Below are 19,805 nucleotides of genomic sequence, written 5' to 3'. Positions count from 1 at the left end.
TAGAATAGTTTGGTGAGAATGAGAGACTGTTTCATCTGACTCACCTTTTCAATCTCACTCATGTTAATTCTAACCTAATTTTTATATTAAGAATATTGGGGGAAAACCCCAGAAGCTTCAGATTAGAAGCAGTTTGCAATACAATCTTCCTTAAGTTGTGCTTGAATAGGCTTGTACCTTCCTCTAGGTATACTGGTGGTTCTGTACCAATCTCAGATTATTTTTTTGAAACACAATTATTTCAGGGTTTTTTATTGCTTAATTCATTTTCTGAGAGCAGTGAAATCCTAAATTTTGATTTGACAGTAACCAACATAATTTCTAAACTGTGTTCTTGTATAGATGGTTCCTTTCAAACAGCAGCATTTGCAAAGGAATGCACATTCTTAGAGAACACTTCCTTGTGCTCAGTCACTCGGTACTGTTGTTTACAGACATGCCACTCAGCAGCCCAATTTGTGTGTCAGTACTTGTGCTTCTCTGGTGCAGATCTTACACTTCCTTGGAAGTTCTGAAATGCTTGCTGTGATTTAAACTTCCTGTTTATCTTCCATTTTTTATGCAGGCAGTCGTGGCCGACAAAAATCGATGTGCCCCAGGATCTGGAGGATGACCTTACAGCAACCCCTCTGTCCCACGCCACTGTTCCCCAGTCCTCACCGGCTCGCACGGCTGAGAATGTTCTCAACGGGCACCGGAGCAAGGCCCTCGGGGACTCCACAAAGAAGGAGGAGATCCCTGAACTGGCTGGGCCAGCACTTTCAGCAGTTCCATCGGTGAGCTTAAAACCCACTACCAGTGGCCGGAAGTGCTTGTTCAGAGTCGAAGAAGATGAAGAGGAGGATGAGGAAGATAAAAAACCTATTTCTCTTTCTACTCAAGTTGTTCTGCGTCGTAAGCCTTCGGTTACAAACCGTCTTACTTCAAGAAAGAGCGCACCAGTCCTCAACCAGATCTTCGAGGAGGGTGAGTCAGATGATGAGTTTGACATGGACGAGAACTTGCCCCCAAAGCTCAGCAGGTTAAAGATGAACATCGCCTCGCCCAGCACCGTGCACAAACGCTACCACCGGAGGAAAAGCCAGGGCCGGGGCTCCAGCTGCAGCAGCTCCGAAACTAGCGATGATGACTCGGAGAGCAGGAGGCGTCTGGACAAGGACAGCGGGTTCACTTACTCCTGGCACAGGCGGGATAGTAGCGAAGGGCCGCCTGGCAGCCAGGGGGACGGTGGTGGGCAAAGCAAACCCAGCAACGGCAACGGAGGCGTGGACAAAACGAGCCCGGGAGATAACAGCAAAGGTGGGGGGAGTCCCTCCGGTGGCTCTGGGGGGAACACCAACACCACCTCGGGTTCCACTCGGAGATGTGCTGGATCTGGAAACTCCATGCAGCTGTCATCCAGAAGTGCAGGGGAACTGGTTGAAAGCCTGAAGCTAATGAGCCTTTGTCTAGGTTCACAGATTCACGGCAGCACGAAATACATTATTGATCCTCAAAACAATCTGTCCTTTTCCAGTGTAAAAGTACAGGAGAAATCAACGTGGAAAATGTGTATAAGCTCCAGTGGAAGTGCAAACCAACCTCCATCACTGGGCAGCCTAAAATTTTTTTCCGACCAAATGTCAGACACAACAAATGAATTGGAAAGGCTAAAGAACAGGAACTTGAAAAACAATGTGCTACAACTACCTCTCTGTGAAAAGATATCTGTGAATATTCAGCGGAACCCAAAGGAGGGGCTGCTGTGTACCTCCAGTCAAACCAGTTGCTGTCATGTCATTTGACAATGACCTGACTTGAACAGCTCGATTCGCTTGACAGAGTCATTCTTCCTGGTCAGAGCTGTGAACACCTTGTCACGGACCCCCTTTTGTTGTCTTAAAATTTTTAAGTGGGCTTCAAGCAGTTATTTATTATACTTTAATTTTGTGTTTGCTTGATGGTATGACGATGCATGGTCTTTGCATGCTGCTAGCAGATATGTTTTTCTTTTTCAACACAACAAAATATTTTATTGTGTAATTTTTACATTTATAATTTTACTATGGAAGATCTGGATGAAATTAAAATAAAGATCTGGATCCTAATGTAAATGAAGCACTTAGAAGTTTCATGTTCTGCACTTAAACTAGAAAGAGAAGCTTTTGTTTGCTTATGAAATGTTAATTCTTGTTCTGACCTTCTGTGAAAACTAAAATATGTGATATGTGGCATACTTCTATGTGTCTGAAACAGAACCAAAGCAATAATGTTTTGATGCTGAAAACTCTTCAGGGAGCTTTCAGATGTTCCAAGGCTTGTACAAAGCAAAGATGCACTGAAAATTGGTGATCTTGAAATATGATTTTAAACCCACACCTATTTGTCTTAAGCTATGATATAGATGAAGTTGTGGCTCAAAAATCAAACCGAAAAGATCTTGTTTTGCTAGAGGCAGTTTTCTTTAAAAAAAAAAAAAAAGAGGCAAGTAGATTTGTAAGGCAGCTTTCTCCCATAGAAATATGTTAATATTACAAGCCGACAATCTTTTTTAATATAACAAAGGTAAATTATTAAGTCTACTTCTGAGTTTTTACATGCTAACTGAAAATAAAGTATTTGTATGAATTACTTTTGTTAGTAGTATATCATGACACTTAGTCTTTTAGGTTTCTACATGTAAACCTCCTCTGCTGTTCTCGCCTCCTCTCCCTGAGATTCCAGAAGGCAATAAGGGATGGAAAACCTTTAGGTAATTGGATTCACATTGAAATTGTCATTTACAGTTTTGTTATTATTACTCTTTTTAGGACTTAAAATACTGCTGTTCCCCACGTGTACATCACTTATTTTCCCTCAGTAATGCACTTGTTCATAAAGTCCATTTAAAACAGCCTGTAGGAAAGTGTTTCTTTCACAGCTCTGAGCCTTCCTGTCAGATTTCCCATTGCCATGGCAAGGTCTTGATTTAGAGCATTTCTGTACAAAAGGATACTTTTGACCAGATGAATTAACTTTGTGGAATTTTATTATCTAGAATAAAATATATTGCAGATTCCTAGTTTTGGGAAGGGCAAGAATGTTTTATTTTTTCATGCTGTGCACTGGGTCTTCTAAGCAATGCTAGTGAAACTGGGGGTACTATGTAGCAGCGCCCTGGGCAGACCCTGGGTGTCCCAGAGGAGTTTGACACTGTTGAGCATCTTGTAACACTTTCAGAATGGTCAATACAGCGCGTTTTGTGTCTGCTGTGGAGGGAGCAGAGCACCAAAGAGCGGCTGGGTCACGATGGCCACAGCTCACAACAGTTCTTGTGATTCCTGCAGGACTTCAGACAGTCTGAAGTGCATGGGGTGTCCTTCCTGGTGAGCTGAGCCAGGGGCTCTGCTTCTGGAACAAGGCAAAGGAGAAGTGTTCTGCTTCTTTAAGTTTCAATCTCTAGTTGCAGTTTAGTTAAAAGCTACAAGCATAGATGTGTGGGTGAAGCCATAGAACATAATTGCTTGAATTTTTTGAGCAGGGATCTTACCAAGGGCCAGAAATGAGATGTGTGGTTCACAGACAGTGAGCGTAACATCCACGTAGGAGACAAGTTTATAAAGGGCATTGGCAATAAACTTTATTTGTTGCAGCTTTTTTCCAAGTATTGTAAATACTCTTTCCTGATATGTACAGCCTTGGAATGGCACCTTTTAACTAACCCCAGGTGTATTTTGTTTCCAATGTTTTTATATACGACTGTATATATGGTGCTCACTTTAGAACAGCAGTGTTGACCATTTATGCTGCATAGTTGTATTATAGCCTTATAGTTGTGTGTGGCTGGTTGGACCTCTGGGTGTACAGATGTGTACAGATGTGTTAGTCTGAGTGCTGTCCTCTCCCCCTCTGTTGATAGGTGAATGATTGTGCATGTGGTGTACGTCGTGTTATGTCGTCATGTAAAAGGAAGGGCGAGAATAACCACTACATTAAGATAATATTGGACCAAACTATTTAGAGCAAGTAAACAGTTTCTTGTACCCCTTAACGTGTCTTTAAGAGTTGCATATAGTTACAGTAGTGTATAAAGTAAATATTGTGGAAAAACAGTTAGTCTTGTATTTTTCTGTATGTGTGTATATAAAAATATATAAAAAATTAATGTACCTCTAGCAACTTAATCTGTATTTAAGATGTGACAATCTTGACACAGAATTTTAAGAGTAGCAGTCTAAATAAGCAGAATTAATGAACAGAAGTATAAAAATTTCTCACCAAGGAAGAATCCATGCGTGTTAAGAGGGTACAGAAATATCAACTGATCTTATTGCTTCTGGCAATGTTTGGCTTTTTCATTGTACAAACATTCATGGTGTGCGACAGAAATGGAAAATCCAGTTAATAAAAGTGATATCCTGACTGATGCACAAGCGGTGACTTGCACATGGATGGGGTTTGTGTCTCCTGGTGCTGGGGGTGTGAGGGTGGCACAGGCTCTAGGCTGGTCCCTGCACTGCAACTCCTGGGAAGAGTGAGGGGCTGGCCTTGGGAGAGCCCAGCCTGGTGTGTGGAGGGACAGCCCTTGGGAACTGCCAGCTACTCTCCTGCCGTGATCAAACACGTTCATATGACTTAACAGCTGTCACAGTCATCGTCTGCTGAGTTTTTGTCTCAAGGCTGAGGAGCTGTTCCTCAGGCGGAGCTCCAGCCCATGGTTCTTACTAAGGTAAAGCAGGTAATGGTAACAATAGAGGGGAGCAGCAGTGCCAGCCCACTTTGCCCCACTGTAGGGAGGTGCAGGGGACTGCCTGGGAGCGGGCTGGCTTCTGGCATCTTGTCCCTCAGAGATGGCTGCTGGTGCCTGTGGCTGGAGCAGCTCAGCAGGACACTGCAGTGATTGAACTGCTCCTGGAGCACAAAGCGTAACCAGCCAGGGCAGGTACGGACACAGGGAGCAAGGGCGCAGAACGGGTTCTGTGAATATGTGGCATTAAGTGACCACTGCTTTAGGCCAGGGCACTTGTGCAGAGCTGCACCTGCAGGCTTGTACAGCTGGGACCTTGCCCTGCTGTCTAGGAGCTTCCCAGCTCTGGGCACTGCAGAACAGGGTGGAGGTGGTAGCAGGAACTGAGTGGCCAAGGAATTTGCAGGGCTGTGACTGTGACTGAGGAAAGGCGTAACACATCGGGTAGTGCAAGGCCAAGCAGGAACATCGCAGTAGCTGGTAGGTGCAGGTCAGATACTTTTCATGTAAGATTTGTTTTAAGGATTTTTCATTAGCAAATAAAGGGAAATCCCAAAGCAGCTAGCAATAAACAGTGAATGGGGGCAAGCTGGAATGTCCCCAAACATCAGAGACACCCCAGCCACCCTGTTAGCCTTTCCCATGGTTAAGCTTATTTGAATAAATCAGAACTGATTTGTCATTAATTCCAAATGATGACTTGCTTTCAGTAAAAGGTGTTTGAGCAGTAACACCTTGATGTGACTGTACTTGGGAAAGTGTAGCAATGACTCTCTTGTTGAGTTGCTGACTGCATGCAGCCAGCCAGGCTCCCTCACATGCATAGGGGGTTTAGAGGGACTGCTGGACTGCCTTTGCCTTTCTCCAAAGCAGTGTCTCTGCAGTTGTCTTAGCCTGCTCCCTCCCTGAACCACAAGCTATGGCTATTTTTTTTTTTTTTTTGCCTATCTGCCTGTATTAAAAATTACATCATTTCTGCAAGTCAAGAACCCTGTGTTAGAGACAGAGAGAGTCTTATTACATAGGAATAAAGAATGAGATGCCCTCTATTTTCAGATGTGATGGAAGAATTATGTTACAAGAAAAATGCAAGTATAGGGCCTGAGAAGCACAGAGAGGTAAAACAAACTTCATCGGGCTCTCAGATGATTCATCTCAGGAATTCATTTCAGCAGGCCCTTGTGTAACATCTTCCTCTTTCCTCCCTCTCACTGCTCTCCCTTGAGAAATACAGAGCAGGGGAGGTAGGATCTGGTTTTCTCTCTGGGCATTTGTGTGCCACATTCCCCCAGCCTGGGACAGGCCCAGTAATGCCCTCATGATGCCAGTGATGACAGAGGCCATCACCACAGTGCTTTGTATCAAGCACTGGGGTGCAGAGAGAGCCTCCTCTCTCAGCACAAGCCTCCAGGGCTGGCACTGAGTCACCAGGCCCTGCTGTCAGCCCTGGCATTGCCACTCGCCCCTGCAGCTCCTGGGTGAGGCATGGCAGAGCTGTCCTGAAGAAAGCACATCACAGTAGCAGGCATTGTTCCCAGGGGCTTTGCTTACATGAATAAGGAAACAAACTCAAATTTCTCTGAATGAGATTCAAGATTAATTCCCTCAGGCCCAGGTAGGCTAAAATATCCATAACTGCTTGCCTGCTTACAGAGGAACCTTTCCATGTAATGAGTGTTCTCCTCTTCTGTTCTCCTCAGTAGATATCTGGAGTCAGCAGATCCCTCTGGGCCACACAATTAGACCTGCACTCACAAGGAACCTGATGAGAGAACTCTTGTATCACCAGCAAGTGGTTTATGAGTGCCCTTCTTAATTGAAAAGCTTTCTTGGATTGCTATTGCTGCTGCTAAGGAGATTTGTAAAATCCAAGTCTTAACAGACAGATACAGGCTTCTCCCACACGGTCATCTTCCCAAACAGGGTGCTCCAGCCTCATGCTTGGTTTTTCCCTGAAGCTTGAGACCAGAGATAAACTTATGTTATGGCTTACACTCAGGTACTGGCAGAACTGCCACACCCCCCTGTCTGGTGGCCTGCACACATGGCTGTCCAGAGGTGTGAGGCTCTCTCAGCTGGGTAAGGGACCCTGCCTGGACCTGGGAACAGACATTCAGATTCCATACCTTGTGATGGCAGCTACTGATAAATACCTTATTCTTTCTGACATTGTCACCTGACAACTGATTTTGGTCAGTGAGTTTCGTCCCTGGCATCCCACAATTTTTACAGGTGCACCTACAGCAGAAAGGAAACAACACATTCAGGAGCACAGACAGAAAGAGTTTTTTCTCTCAAATGAGAAATGAAAATAATGCCACCATGAATGTATAAAAAACCCAAAAGACAAAACCCAGTACATCAGATAGTATGAAACACAGGAACCCCTCCCAAGTGAAAGGACAAAGAGCTGCATACAGAGGAATAGGAGCTAAATTTCAGTTCAGTGACAAAATACTACTTGGCACTATGAGGGAACATTTCTCAGCAGGTTGAAGTGTGTGTTTTAGGACAGAAACAGTCTCTCTCATGACCATGTAGCATCTGTGATGCTAAAACAAAAGAGTTCTCCCAGTAAGTGGAACAAACTTTAATCCCTATAAAACAAAGGAGTTCCATACTTCTCACACCATTGAAGGTCAGAATTCCTCCATACCTCCTCACGCTCAGTGGAGAAGGCACCTAAGAACAGTATTATCCCTCTTTCTAGATAAGGAAACTAAGCAGAAGTGAAGGGATTTGCCCAAGGCAAAGGCAACAGCCAGCATTACTGAAGTCACTGGGTACTTACACCTCACTAGAGATTTTCCTGTTAATCCACAGAAAACAAAATAAATGGATCCCACAAGGAAAACCACAGAGTCAATTTTGCAGAAGGGGACTTGCTTGTTTCATATGATCACATTGAAACACGACTTGATTCCTTTTCTAAGCCATCTTAGAAAGTTTTTCCAGACACCTGATACAGCTACCATCAGCAAAACACACCAACTTCATGCTCCCAGACCACCATCAATTAGCAAACCAGCAGAATCCCTTCAAAATGGCTGCAAGGTCACAAGAACATACTCCAACAGGAACTCATCCCATGGATTTTTCTTCTCTGAAACTGCTCACTCAAAACCACTGACCAGGCAGTTAAAACTTAAAGAAACATGAGCTACTTCAGACCAAAGTGGGCAGGAGACTGCAAAGATGGGGAGTTTTCATGGAGAACACACTGCTTGCTGCCTAAGAAAACATTTGGTTTTGGGATCTCTGCAGCACTACAGGAAGGGTGACATGCTTCACTCAGAGATCCTCAGGGCAGAGCTGGTGCAGCCCCAGCCCTGCCACTGCTTCAGGAACAGGCTGTGAAAGCAGCAGCCCATGAGATACCCCTGAAATAGCAGCAGCGTGGGGGACTAACAGTGGGAGAAGCAAGAACAGAGGAACCACAGGTTTGCTGTTCTTCCCAGGAGAACAGTCATTTCTTACTGGGTCACACCTGCAAAGCCTGAGAAATCCTAATTTTTAGTTCCAGACAAAATGTATTATTTTGGCTTAGTTATATTACACTGCTGTGGGAGCCCTGTGGCAGAAATCTGAAATGTGCAAAGCAGGCAAACACCTTAATTACGGCAGCAGCAGATTTTTGTGAACAAAATTCCAGCAAGTACCACATACAGTTACATCTAGCAAAACTGAACATCACAGCAGCCAAAAATAAACTGTCTCAAGGTCACAGGAGCAAACACTGTAGATTTTGTCCTATTACTGTCAGGAAAAAAAGAAAGATTAGGACAGCTACCTTTCTTTGAAATGCAAGGAAAACCAAATCAGATATTCACTACAAACACAAGTACTGGTGTATCAAGTATCAACTTTAATTGATCTGTTTGCTCTTAGTTCATTTAACCAGAAGATCCATTCATACAATACTGCAGTTCAGAATCCAGGGGAGTGATACCAAAATCCAATATAACTTAGAAAATAAATATGCTTCATAAGTCATTCATCAGCAATCTGCTTCCTACTAATTTTTTTTGAAAAGCTTTTGAAAAGATTTTAGCTGGGACCTATTTAGAGACTAGCAAACAGGAGTATATAATACATACTCTATAAATATTTATGTTCAACTATTTCTCAGATCACATAATGAAATACATTGTTTTTCTCTATGAAATGTATAACATACTTAAATTAATTTGCTGTGGACAAGCAGCAGCTAATAAGCAAATCTTTGAAATAACAGAGGATTGATTAGCTATTGTAATGAAGGAACAGAAGGGGCAATAACCATAAAGGGAGAGTAAATTAAATAATAGTCTGCTTTTTTTTCCCCCTTTAGAAAGTTGCAGCTGAAAATTCTAGTGAGCTTCTGGATGCTTCCGCACAGGATCTGTTTTCAATCACTCAAAGCACAGGGAGTCTGGCAGATTTTATCCAGACCTGGCATGAGCTGGAGTGCTTTATTTGGTGTTACCTTCACAAGCAATTGCATACGAGAAACAAAGAGAGCAGGTGAAAATACAGTTTCTTACAGTGTCAGGCAAAGATTATTTACCAAGTTTCATATAAGCAGGTGCCATCTACTCAGTAGATGGTGGAGGGTGCGCTCCGAGCGCCACACACGAGCACAAACGCTGGCTCCGCCTCGCTTGTGACCGCCTTAGTCATCCTCATTCCTCCGTGTTTACTCCTTCAGCGACTCCGCCGCCAGCTTCATTTGCTGCCAGGAGAGAAGAGCGGAGAGAGACGCTGAGTACAGCGGCAGCAGGAGGAATTACCGGACCAGCTAGAGCCCAGGACACTCCAGAATGCAGCTGACTAATAAAACCGCACCAAAAAAAGAGCTTGAGCATTTAAAAACAAAAGCCACCAGTCTGTCATGGCTGATTTTTACAAAATACACGATTTTAACAGAGGCAATACTTTTGTCCACCAAAACACTCATCAAATGGCAACGCAATTTGTATGTTAATTAATGATTTTTGTGATGAATAATCCCTTATGTGAAAGTCATTTAGCCCTAAATATTTAGGCTTTTAAGCTGATCTCAAAAGGTCAATGAACTGACAAACTGCTGCCCCCACTTCCCATTGCAACAATCTGTTAACTGTTATTCAGTATTTCTGTTGTCGTTGTTGTGTAATTAAATAAAAAAAACATCCTGTGATATAAGAAGGAGGTAGCAGACTGCTCTGGTGATATGTGTTATTTCCAATCCTGTTGATAACCAGTTTTGTTTTCATTATCCTAGGATGTCACCAGAGACATGTCACTATGTGAAACCAGGATAACAATCCCAGGTGATGAAAATATCTGCTGAGCAAAAGAAAACAGAACTGCTCTGTGAAGCTTCTTGTTAAAGAGAATGTTTCATAACACAGAACTTAGAGAGGCAACAAGAAAGAGCTCAAACTGTGCTGAAGGCATCTCTCACACATCACCTGGGGGGTGTCAGCCAAGGGCCTGGCAATGTCTGGAACCACCCTGATATACCAAGAAATTGTCAGAGTGACTGAAGTGCCCCAAAGAAAAAAGACACAGACAACAGCCTCAGGAAGGAGACGAGAGGGAGACCAGCCCAAAAGACAGGCAGCAGAGCAGAGGCAAGGAGATGCACAGCACTGCTGCAATTCACTCATGCCCAGCATCACTGCCTCCTTGGAGGCAATTTGGCAGGCAAGGAAAGGAAAAGGCTGGACATGAAAAAATGTGAATGATCATATGAAGAAACAATTTGAAATAACAATTCAACTCCTAAGCCACTGTGTGGGTTCTGTGTCATTCCCCCAGTGGAGGATGGATGTGTGCTACTGAGCTAAAGTTGTTTCTTTTACATTTTTATTTGATCTCATAGAAATGGCCCATGACATATGAGCTATTAGAAAAAGAAGTATCTAAAAATGCTATAACAAAATTGGAAAAGACAAAGCTGCAAATAAAGTGTACACTATCATTCAGTTTCTATCCCACAACATGGGATCCTAAGATGTCAGATGCTTCAACAGAGCACCTTCTGCCTCTTCTTTGCTGCTAGTCCGGGCCTGAACCTATTCCAAAACACTACTCTGCATGCTAAAACACACCTACAACAACTTTTCTTTACCATTTTTATCTGTATTTCCATGCCATCTATAAGTGAAGTAAAATTAGTTTGTGATACAAATATTTATATGCTTCTCCATAGCAACAGTGGAGGGGAAAAAAGCCACAGCTAAAGGCTGGAATACAGATAGATTCCTCTTCTACATCCTGATTCACTTGTTTAAATAAATGTCTGAATAAAATGATAGCATCTTTAATTAAAGGGTCTTTTCCTCCTATTACAAAAACATAGACACAGAAGACAGACCCTTCATTCAGTTCCTGATCCATCAAATACAAACATTCTCTTATTTTAGAATGAATTTCATAAATTCTGAGTACTGGTGTAATTGTATGGGGATTGATGAGGAATGCAGAAGACTGGAAAGGTATTTTTATTCTCTGATCTCTGCAGGCTTTGCCAAAGTCTGGAAAAAAACCAAGCACGAGTGCTAATGATGACTAAATGTAATCTGTCCAAAAACTCTGCACAAGCTGGACCCCTCTCTTTTATTTTTGAAGGCCCTCCTAATTTTAACTGAGCTAATCTTAAACTAGGATTGTCTTCTGCTGGCAATCTTATGCTATCATATTTAAAATACATGACATGAACAAACAAATATCCCAGCTTCTTGAGCAGGCCAGTGAGTAGAAAAACCTCTTAAAATAGCTTCACATGCTGCCATGGCACACAAGGGCTGGGCAAAACCAGTCCAAATGCAGTCATACACATATTTCAGGAAATGAATCATAAGCCACGTGAGAACCCCAAGAGCTGTGTATTTAATTTCTTCTTTATAGTTTCTAATACCAAAATGTATTTGGCAGCACCTGCCAGCAGCAGGCTCCCCCAAGAGCTATCACTTGGGCAAGCAACATGTGGTGGCACCTTTAAACAGAGAAATTCCTTGCCAAGTTCAGGCTAAAGAATTTAAAAATTTTCTTTCTTATTTACTGCAAAAATAAATGTTCCTGCTCAATGGGAAAATATTTCTCTAAGACAACATATGGGAAAGGGAGTGTATTTTTAAATTTTTATTGCTGAGAAAGGGAATTGATGAGGTACCTTTTAAGATCACTTTTCCCCTGACAGCCCCAACAGGTTCACTGGGGAACCTGTGGGGCTGAGTTAACTGCTCTTCCCTCAAAAAGACATTTCTTTGTAAGCTTTAAGAAGTATTTTAAAAATATGGAAGCGAGATATTAAAAATGTCTTGATCTACTTGTTAAACCTACTAGATACATGATGACAAACCTCACTCATTTGAGGGGTATTAAAAGCCTCTGTGAACTAATCAGAGGCACAGCTCAGAAATGAGTTGGCTCAAGAAGCCATTCTTCATTTATTATCAGCTGAGAGTTACTAGTGAAAGGTTTATGGTTAATGCTCTGTTTTATGCAGCACCCTTAGCAACAGCAGCCTGTGCATGCAATACATGAGTGAAACATGTTTAAACTGGTATTAATTTTAGTGGGGCTACAGTGTTGTTTATCCTAACATTCTACTATTAGGAAATGCTCTAAATATTTATCTGTTGTAATTCAATAGATTTGCTATTTCCATTTTATTAAGTTCAAATTTCCTTGTAAAGTACATGTAATATAATTAGACAGTACTTCCAGGAGAAATAGCAAAAACCCTTTAATGTGGTTTACAAATATGCTTTACCAATTACTTAGATTTTCCTACATTTCAACATTAAATTTTCTGAAAGGACTTTATTAAAATGGAACAGATCCTTTCACACCACAAACAGAGCTGTATACCAAGCACGGAAATCAGGCTACTTCCTTTGTGGGCTCCAGAAACACCAACTTCCCTTCAGTGTATAGGGTACAGTTAGAGGGGCTATGGAAGCCTAAACATGTGATTTAGTGCTGCCAACAACACCAAAATACAAAATTAAATCGCTAAAACCATGAAATAACAGAAATACACAGCTGCACCAGAGACCTCAACTACAGCAAAACCCTGGAAGCTGCCAAGGAACTTAGCAGAGCAGTGCCAGGGCTTGGTTCCCCAGCACTGGAACCCAGCATTCCTGCTGCCCCAGTGCTGGTTCTGCACACACTCATAACCTAATCAGACACTCTCACCTTTCCTTTATGGTTTCTGTGGGACAGCCAACATTTAACAGACACTAACAGCCTTTGCTGGTTTAATGTTGATTTACTGCCCTTGCTGAGCTCTGTGTCAGATGCTTACAACACTGTTATTTTCCAGTTGTGCCCAGACCTGGTAAGTCAGCCTCTAACTACTCTTCATTTTACCACTGTGTGTGTTAATGCCAACTGACAATTCAACCACAACCTGAGGAAAACAATTTAAAACACAGAAAGCATGTAAAAGTGAAAACCAAAGAAACCAGGATCTATTGACTCACTGGACTGATGCTTTTCCACAGGTAATACTCATGTGTACATACTCAATGTACACACAAGTTTGTACATATGAAGAACAGACATGTAAATAGTTTATATTAAGTATAAGAATACATGGAAGCAGGTGTTTTTTATCAGCAACCTCATCTTCTGGTTTTCCTGTATACACCATGTGGAACAGCTCATATGCAGTCAGAAAGAGCAGTGGTACATGGTATCTTTCCCACTTTCTAGCATTAATTATAATATGAAAACATGACAGATATATATTACATTCTTCTTTTGTAATGGTGTCCAATCACAACAACAGTAGTTTCTTGGCTCTTGAGCTGTCTCAAGAACTGTATCAGCTTAATCTGTAAGTACCAACCAGTTATAGAAGAGCCAAATTAACACCTGCTTCAAAACTCAGTAAGCCTCTTCTACGTATAGTATTTTATTCTGTGTAAAGGTTTAAAAGCTTATTTAATGGAAATTTGTTCTCACTGATTATAATGGTGTAAGGTCATGGTAGCTTCATATGTAGAATGACAAATCTTCCCTCAGGGTTTCTGTCTGTGGCACTGAACACTCTGCAGGCAACAGTGCTTCAGGACTCCAGGCTTGGGGTTACTTCCAAGCTGCATTTCTGACTCTGACCACTTTTCCAGCAACATGTTTGTTTCCTTAGCTGGAGATGGTAACTGATGCTTCTTGACAGCAGTAATAACCAGTCCCTGTACTAGTACACTCCTGTTTATAAATCCCAGGACCACACAGCCACAATGCAACACTGAATGCTTATTTTGAGTTAAGTCATCCTGCACAACCCCTCATTCTTCTTGAAAGCTATTGATTTCCGGAATACAGCTTCTCCCCTACTTCAGTAGTATGATAAAAGACTTGTAGAAACAATTTCACAACTTCCTCATTTCCCAGTGCCAAGACCGATGGCCCTGTGATGCTGCAACCCAGTAGAAACAACCCTCTATATACAGGAAAGCCACACATGAGCATTAAACAGTCAAATGCAGATTTTTTATAAAAAAGCAAGAAAAATTTTAAACTGAAGATAACAAAGAAACAAATCCTGAAATGTCACTCTCACAAGGACTGTGAGCAATTAGAGTAATTTAAATTTTTAAGGAATATTTACTAATCTCCTTACTTCTAGGCTACACCTAAAAGATTGCATCTAATTTTGGGCCCTCCAGTATAAGAAGGATACTGATCCACTCTGCCAAGCTAATTGTGGAATCCAAGATGGGCAGGGAGGTGATGCACATGCCCTGAGATAACTGCCAATATCTACAAGGAGGTCAACAAGAAGATGGAATCTGGGTCTTGGCCAGGGTGCACAACCAGAGAACAAAAAAAATGAAGTAATTAAAAAATAAGCCAAGAAAGCCCCAACAGAAAACATTTCACTACAAGGATAACTAAGCACTGCAGCAGAGGCCCAGGGAGGTTTTGGAGTCTCTGTCCTCAAAGCACCTGACAGGAAACCCCACCCTCCCACAGCCCTGGGTCTAAATTTGGTGGCAATCCTATCCTGAGCAGGAAGTAGGACCACTGACCTTCTTAGGCCCCTCCCAGGTTGAGAGATTTTTACAGTTGTTTCTACAGGAATTGTGACAGGAAGTTTGCCTGGACTCCATAGACCCAGAATGGGATTTGCTACAAGAAACAGAAAGTAATGTGAAAGAGAAAAAAAAAAACCAACCCTCTCTTCTTTCCTTTCTTGTATGCCTAATTCAAGATAGAATACCAAGTACAAAGCCAGTGTTAATGAAACAAAAGGTTTGCAAAATTAGTAAGTGCAGAGTCAGGAAAACTTGCAGAATCACATAATTTGTGCCTTGGAGTATTGTACCTGATTAATAGCACTGTGAGAAATTGCAGTCAAAGCAACCCCATTTGTAGTACATTTTTTTCCAAGATTTTTTTCCTGATCTACTTCAGATTGTCTCTGATTTAAATTGCAAAGTATTAATTAATACTCATTACAATATTCTTACAGTATTAGTCACCCTTTGCTGAACCTTATTTTAGTTCAGTAGACAGTACAAAAATGAAGAATAGTGGAAGTCACACAAGACAGTCTCATAGTATTTTCTTCAGAATATAGCTTATGCATTCTGTCTCTCAAAATATTTACATTGTTTTTCTCCTCATGTAGCTCATATTTCATAACTTTTTTCACCATAACTGGCCAAATAGTTGCCAAGTGACAGATAAATACAATGTTAAACAACATCTGAATGCCTGATGAAGAGTGTGTGCCAAAACCACCCTCCCAGGATGCCAGCTGAGCCCAAGGGATGCTCTCCCTTTAGCTTATGCAATTACCTCTCACCCAATCAGCAGCTGGTCAATAGATTTTGGATTCAGAAACTATCGACTGGCTATGAAAGCAATGATGCAAAAATGTGCAATGTGACATGACCTTGGTGACATCTCAAAGGGGAGGGATGGCCTGTGCTGTCCCACACTCATTTCTTTAGTTCTGTGCCCTGGGTCATGCAGACATCACTATGGTTTAAGGGTGCAGTTGGCCCCTAGGTTAACAACACATCAATGATGCTTCAGTGGTTTCAGGGTGAGCAATGATACAATTCCTTTTCTCAGGGGTTTTGGAGGATGTAATTACCTGCTTCCTATTACTAGCTACCATCAAGAGAAAATGAGTGAACCACACTATTCTGCCTCTCTGAAGTTTAACAAGCTTTTTCACTATGCAAGGTGTCCCTGAGCAGGCACATCCCTTTTGCAAGAGAAATACTCAGCACTTGGAGAGTTTAATGAGCCTTCTGGACACAAATTCCTAATATATGGATATGGCTGACCCTGAAGCTTAACTGCAGACATAGCTGTGTTAGCTTTATACCAATTGCAGTCTCCTTCCCTGGAGATACTCAAAAGCCATCTGGGCAGAGTCCTGAGGAGCATGCTCTGGGGTCCCTGCTTGAGCAGGGAGGTTGGACTAGCTGATCTCCAGAGGTTTCTTCCCACTGACCCATTCTGTGGTTCTGTGACAGCAGTAAAAGGCTGGCTAACAAGCAGGCTGCTCAATCTGCCCTAATTTACCACGGAAGCTCAATGCCTTTCACTCACTCTGCTGAAAGCAGCCAGCCAGCCTCTGGAGCAGCGCTGGCAGAGGTGGTGAGGGGCTTGAAGGTGGCACTGCAGGGGGACAGTGAGAGTCCTTCCTCCTCACACTGCTCAAGTGGCCAACTGCTTGAGTGATGGAAAAAATACACAGCTCACTACAGCTTCTGCAGAAGACATGTTTCAGACTATGTGTGCTTTCAGACTCTCTGTGCTTCCATTTTTTCCAGCTTAAAGCTGGAAGGAACCTGCTGGTCACAGACACAAGCCTCCCTCGAGTGCACAAACCCACGTCACAGAGGTTCAGCCAGGGGGGACCACACAGCATCAATTCCGGTGTTGCACAGGCCAAAACCCACAGCTCTTGCCAACATCCTTTAGCAAATCTATTGTACAAAAGGCAAGAGAACAGTTTAAACTATTTAATGCCACAAAATGAGCAGAGGAAAAACTCAAAGAGCATGAACGTGTCTCCCTGTAATCCATTCAACAGCAGGGAACAGACTGCGTGAAAAACAGAGACAGTCTCCCAAAATGAATTATGCTCAACCCTCAGAAGACAAAAAAAATATATTCCACTCCTTTCTGGACACAAAGCTAGTCATCCCTGGACCCCAGGCACATAAACCCCAACATCTAAGCACTACTGAAGTCCTACCCAGCCTCTGCTCTGCCAGTGGACACAAAGGCATGGCTAGCCCCAGCCCAAGCCCAGCTGGTCTCAGTTTTACCCTGGGCTCATATTTCTCTCCAAATTTCCTAATTTGTGGAGTCATAAAGAGCCCAACTTCATTTCAAATAAAACAAGTAACAAGATAAGAACTTTACTCCTCTATGCAGGGCATTCACTGGGCAATCTAGATCAGCCTCCAGATATGAAGCTAAGAACCCAACTTCAGGCACTATCTTTGGAAATTACCATCTGTGCCATAAATCTGACATAAATAAGCAGAAAGATTTGCAGGGGGCATGGCTGTCCTCTGTCCTGCTATCACACAGCAGCCACAATGCTGCAAATACAAAATTTCCATTTCTTTGTGGCAGGCAAGAAACTTCAACCTCACAAATATGACCGAAAATGCCAGAGAAATCAAATGTCTGAAAAATATAAGTAGAAAACTTTATAGTGTATCTGAAGTAAAAGCTACATGTTAAGAAATCAGACTTCAGTGCTGGGTAGACACGTAGGAAAAGTACCCACTCTTCTGAAAGGAGTTTTTTCTAAGAGGAAATTTGCCTCTTTGTTTATCTCTTGTATCAGCATGAAAGGTAAGTTTAATTCTAAATTAACTGTTACCAGAGTATTAAAAAAAATATTTTAACATAGTAAAGTGTTGCAGTGTGATGCAATATCCTGTTTCAGCTATTCCAGTTCCTCCCTCGGGTGTTCCAACAACAACCTCTCCCTTCCCCTCCCCCTTGCCCCCTTGCTAAGTGCTGTCCGTCAATCTTAACATTCCAGGCAAGGGCATCGTCTGATTGGCAAAAGTTCAAAAGATGCTTCTCAGCCCTGGGGTCATTGGGCTATCTAGGTGCCACTTGTCCCCTGTGACTTCCCCCCTCCTACCTGGTTGGTGGCATACCTATCCCTTCCCTACCCCTCTCCCCGGGCTTAAAAGACATGGTGACCACGCAGTTCAGGCTTCTGTTGGAGCTGTTGAAACATTCAGAGGTCTGTGTGCCTGGAATAAAGCTCTGGATCAACCCTCCAGCAGAACCCATCTCCTTTTCCTTCACCATCATCTAAAGCCTTTCCACCAGAGGTAAAACTGAGTTCCTGCATGCCTGGACCTGTTCCAAGTGCCCAGCTGCAACACCCAGCCAGCCAAAGGTGTCTCTGAGGTGAAACACCACAGCTGCCGCCTTTGGTCCAGCAGCAAGGGTCAGACGAGCCCAGGAATGTACCATCCGATAATATTGGGATCATATTCCAACAGTAAAGTAGGAAAAACCAGTCAATGTTTAGATTATTTGGTGAAGAACTATTCTCAATTCTGCTCAAGAGTTTATTAGGCAAGAAGTCCAAGGCCAGCAATGAAGGGACCTGCCAGACAATCTTATTTGTTTTCCTTCCCTGCAGCAGCTCTCCTGACCCAAGCATATGTTATTACAATATAATTTTGTGAAATATTTTCATTCTTGCTTTTCTCTCTTCTACTTCCTGTGAGGGCTCTGCAATTGCTTGGTTACAGTCCAGTGAAAAATAATCAACACAGAGCCAGTAAACAATTTGTAGTTACAGTAATTTTATAAATATTCTGAAGCAATCAACTCTGTGAATGTTAGTGTGTTAAACAGGCCTTTAAATACAAAATGGCAGTGGCACCATTGACAGAATTTCTTCCTTCACCAGACACATCCATGAAAAGGCAAATTCCCTCCTGCCACATTCCCAACTCATTGGGAAGACTATGCACCCATAGAAAGAAATAAATTGTTTTCCCTTAAACACTGGGCCAAACATTAAGTATCAACTGATTACAGGCTATTGATTTGCTCTTCAATCTATATTTAAGTTGGTATGTGTCTGATCAGATAAAGTCAGTCCCTCAAATTAGTCACAGTGGATTTATGGTTTGATCTGGCTCAGGAAGTTCTTGAACTAAGCACAGGCAGAGGATGGGGAGATAAATGTTATTCCTGCTTTTCACCCCATCCCAGACATCTGCATGTTGCCACTTTAGAGGTTTTGGTACCAGGATGCAATTATACATAAAATTATATGCAATTATACACACAGCTGACCAAATGTGCCATTTTCATTGAAGGGGCACAAACTGGACACAGAGCATGACCCTTGCTGTACTACAAAAGACTGTCTAATAAGCAGGTAGGAGAGTAAAAGGTTGGTTTGGTAGTTTATAACTGCATGTCTTCAAAATGAGTAAAGTTGTAACAGCTGACATAGTCCTAAATTATAGGTATGGCAATATTTAGGGATTTATAATCTTTATGAATTGCCCTGCTAAGCCTGTTGCAATTTTGAACAACTTAGCAAAGGGTAAAGGTCTGGTTTCCGTGAAGGCAATGGCAAAGTTCTCTTTTACTTCAGTGAAACCAGACTTTCTCTTTATATGCTTCCTGTGTTAGGCGTGAACAGAATACCTTTTCCCTTTTTCCAACACATTAGTGGGAAGAAAACCTCTTTGCTGCTCACCACCTTTCTTTTGAAGTGATGAAGTGCTCTGCCTCCACAGCCTCCTGTTCAGAGCTACCTCCACTGTATCAGAGCCCCTCACAAAATTCTGTGCCTTTCGGCCTCTAATACCATCAGCAATTTCTTTGCAAAGCTTTATGAAATTCTTCTGCAATAAAGAGCAAATCAAAGCTGCATAAGAGCTACTATTTTCAGTCTGAAGAGAGATGGTATTTTAAGCAGCTCTGTAATATAAAGACAAACCACAACCTGTAGGTATGTTGAGTATTAGTATTTATTCTCTTTCTGAGATCTGCTTTAGTGCCTTTGAACACCCTATGCAATGTAACTGAGAAACTACAGAAAAAGACTTTGTGAAGATGTTTAAATTGAAAAAAAATGGATGAATGATTTCTGGCTATT

The 19,805-nt window shown here is 42.2% G+C and overlaps 2 protein-coding genes across 4 annotated transcripts in view; one reads left to right on the top strand and one right to left on the bottom strand.

The window, feature by feature from the left end:
- Positions 1 to 4,380, top strand: part of SNRK (SNF related kinase) — a 39,942-nt gene extending 35,562 nt beyond the window's left edge. Inside the window, exon 7 of the mRNA XM_054654914.2 lies at positions 566 to 4,380. Coding sequence (XP_054510889.2) covers positions 566 to 1,784 — 1,219 coding nt within the window. The 3' untranslated portion in view covers positions 1,785 to 4,380. The remainder of the gene's footprint in view (positions 1 to 565) is intronic.
- A 4,170-nt stretch (positions 4,381 to 8,550) lies between these two features.
- The window catches only part of ANO10 (anoctamin 10), a 123,234-nt gene continuing 111,979 nt past the window's right edge, over positions 8,551 to 19,805 (bottom strand). For all 3 annotated transcript variants that reach the window (XM_077177267.1, XM_077177260.1, XM_054635923.2), the window contains one exon: positions 8,551 to 9,416. In XM_077177267.1, coding sequence (XP_077033382.1) covers positions 9,381 to 9,416 — 36 coding nt within the window. In that variant the 3' untranslated portion in view covers positions 8,551 to 9,380. The remainder of the gene's footprint in view (positions 9,417 to 19,805) is intronic.

Source organism: Agelaius phoeniceus, chromosome 1, assembly GCF_051311805.1.
Source record: "Agelaius phoeniceus isolate bAgePho1 chromosome 1, bAgePho1.hap1, whole genome shotgun sequence".
In the NCBI taxonomy this organism is placed as follows: Eukaryota; Metazoa; Chordata; class Aves; order Passeriformes; family Icteridae; genus Agelaius; species Agelaius phoeniceus.
The sequence above is the reverse complement of the archived record's forward strand: the minus strand, read 5'-3'. Positions and strand labels throughout refer to the sequence as shown.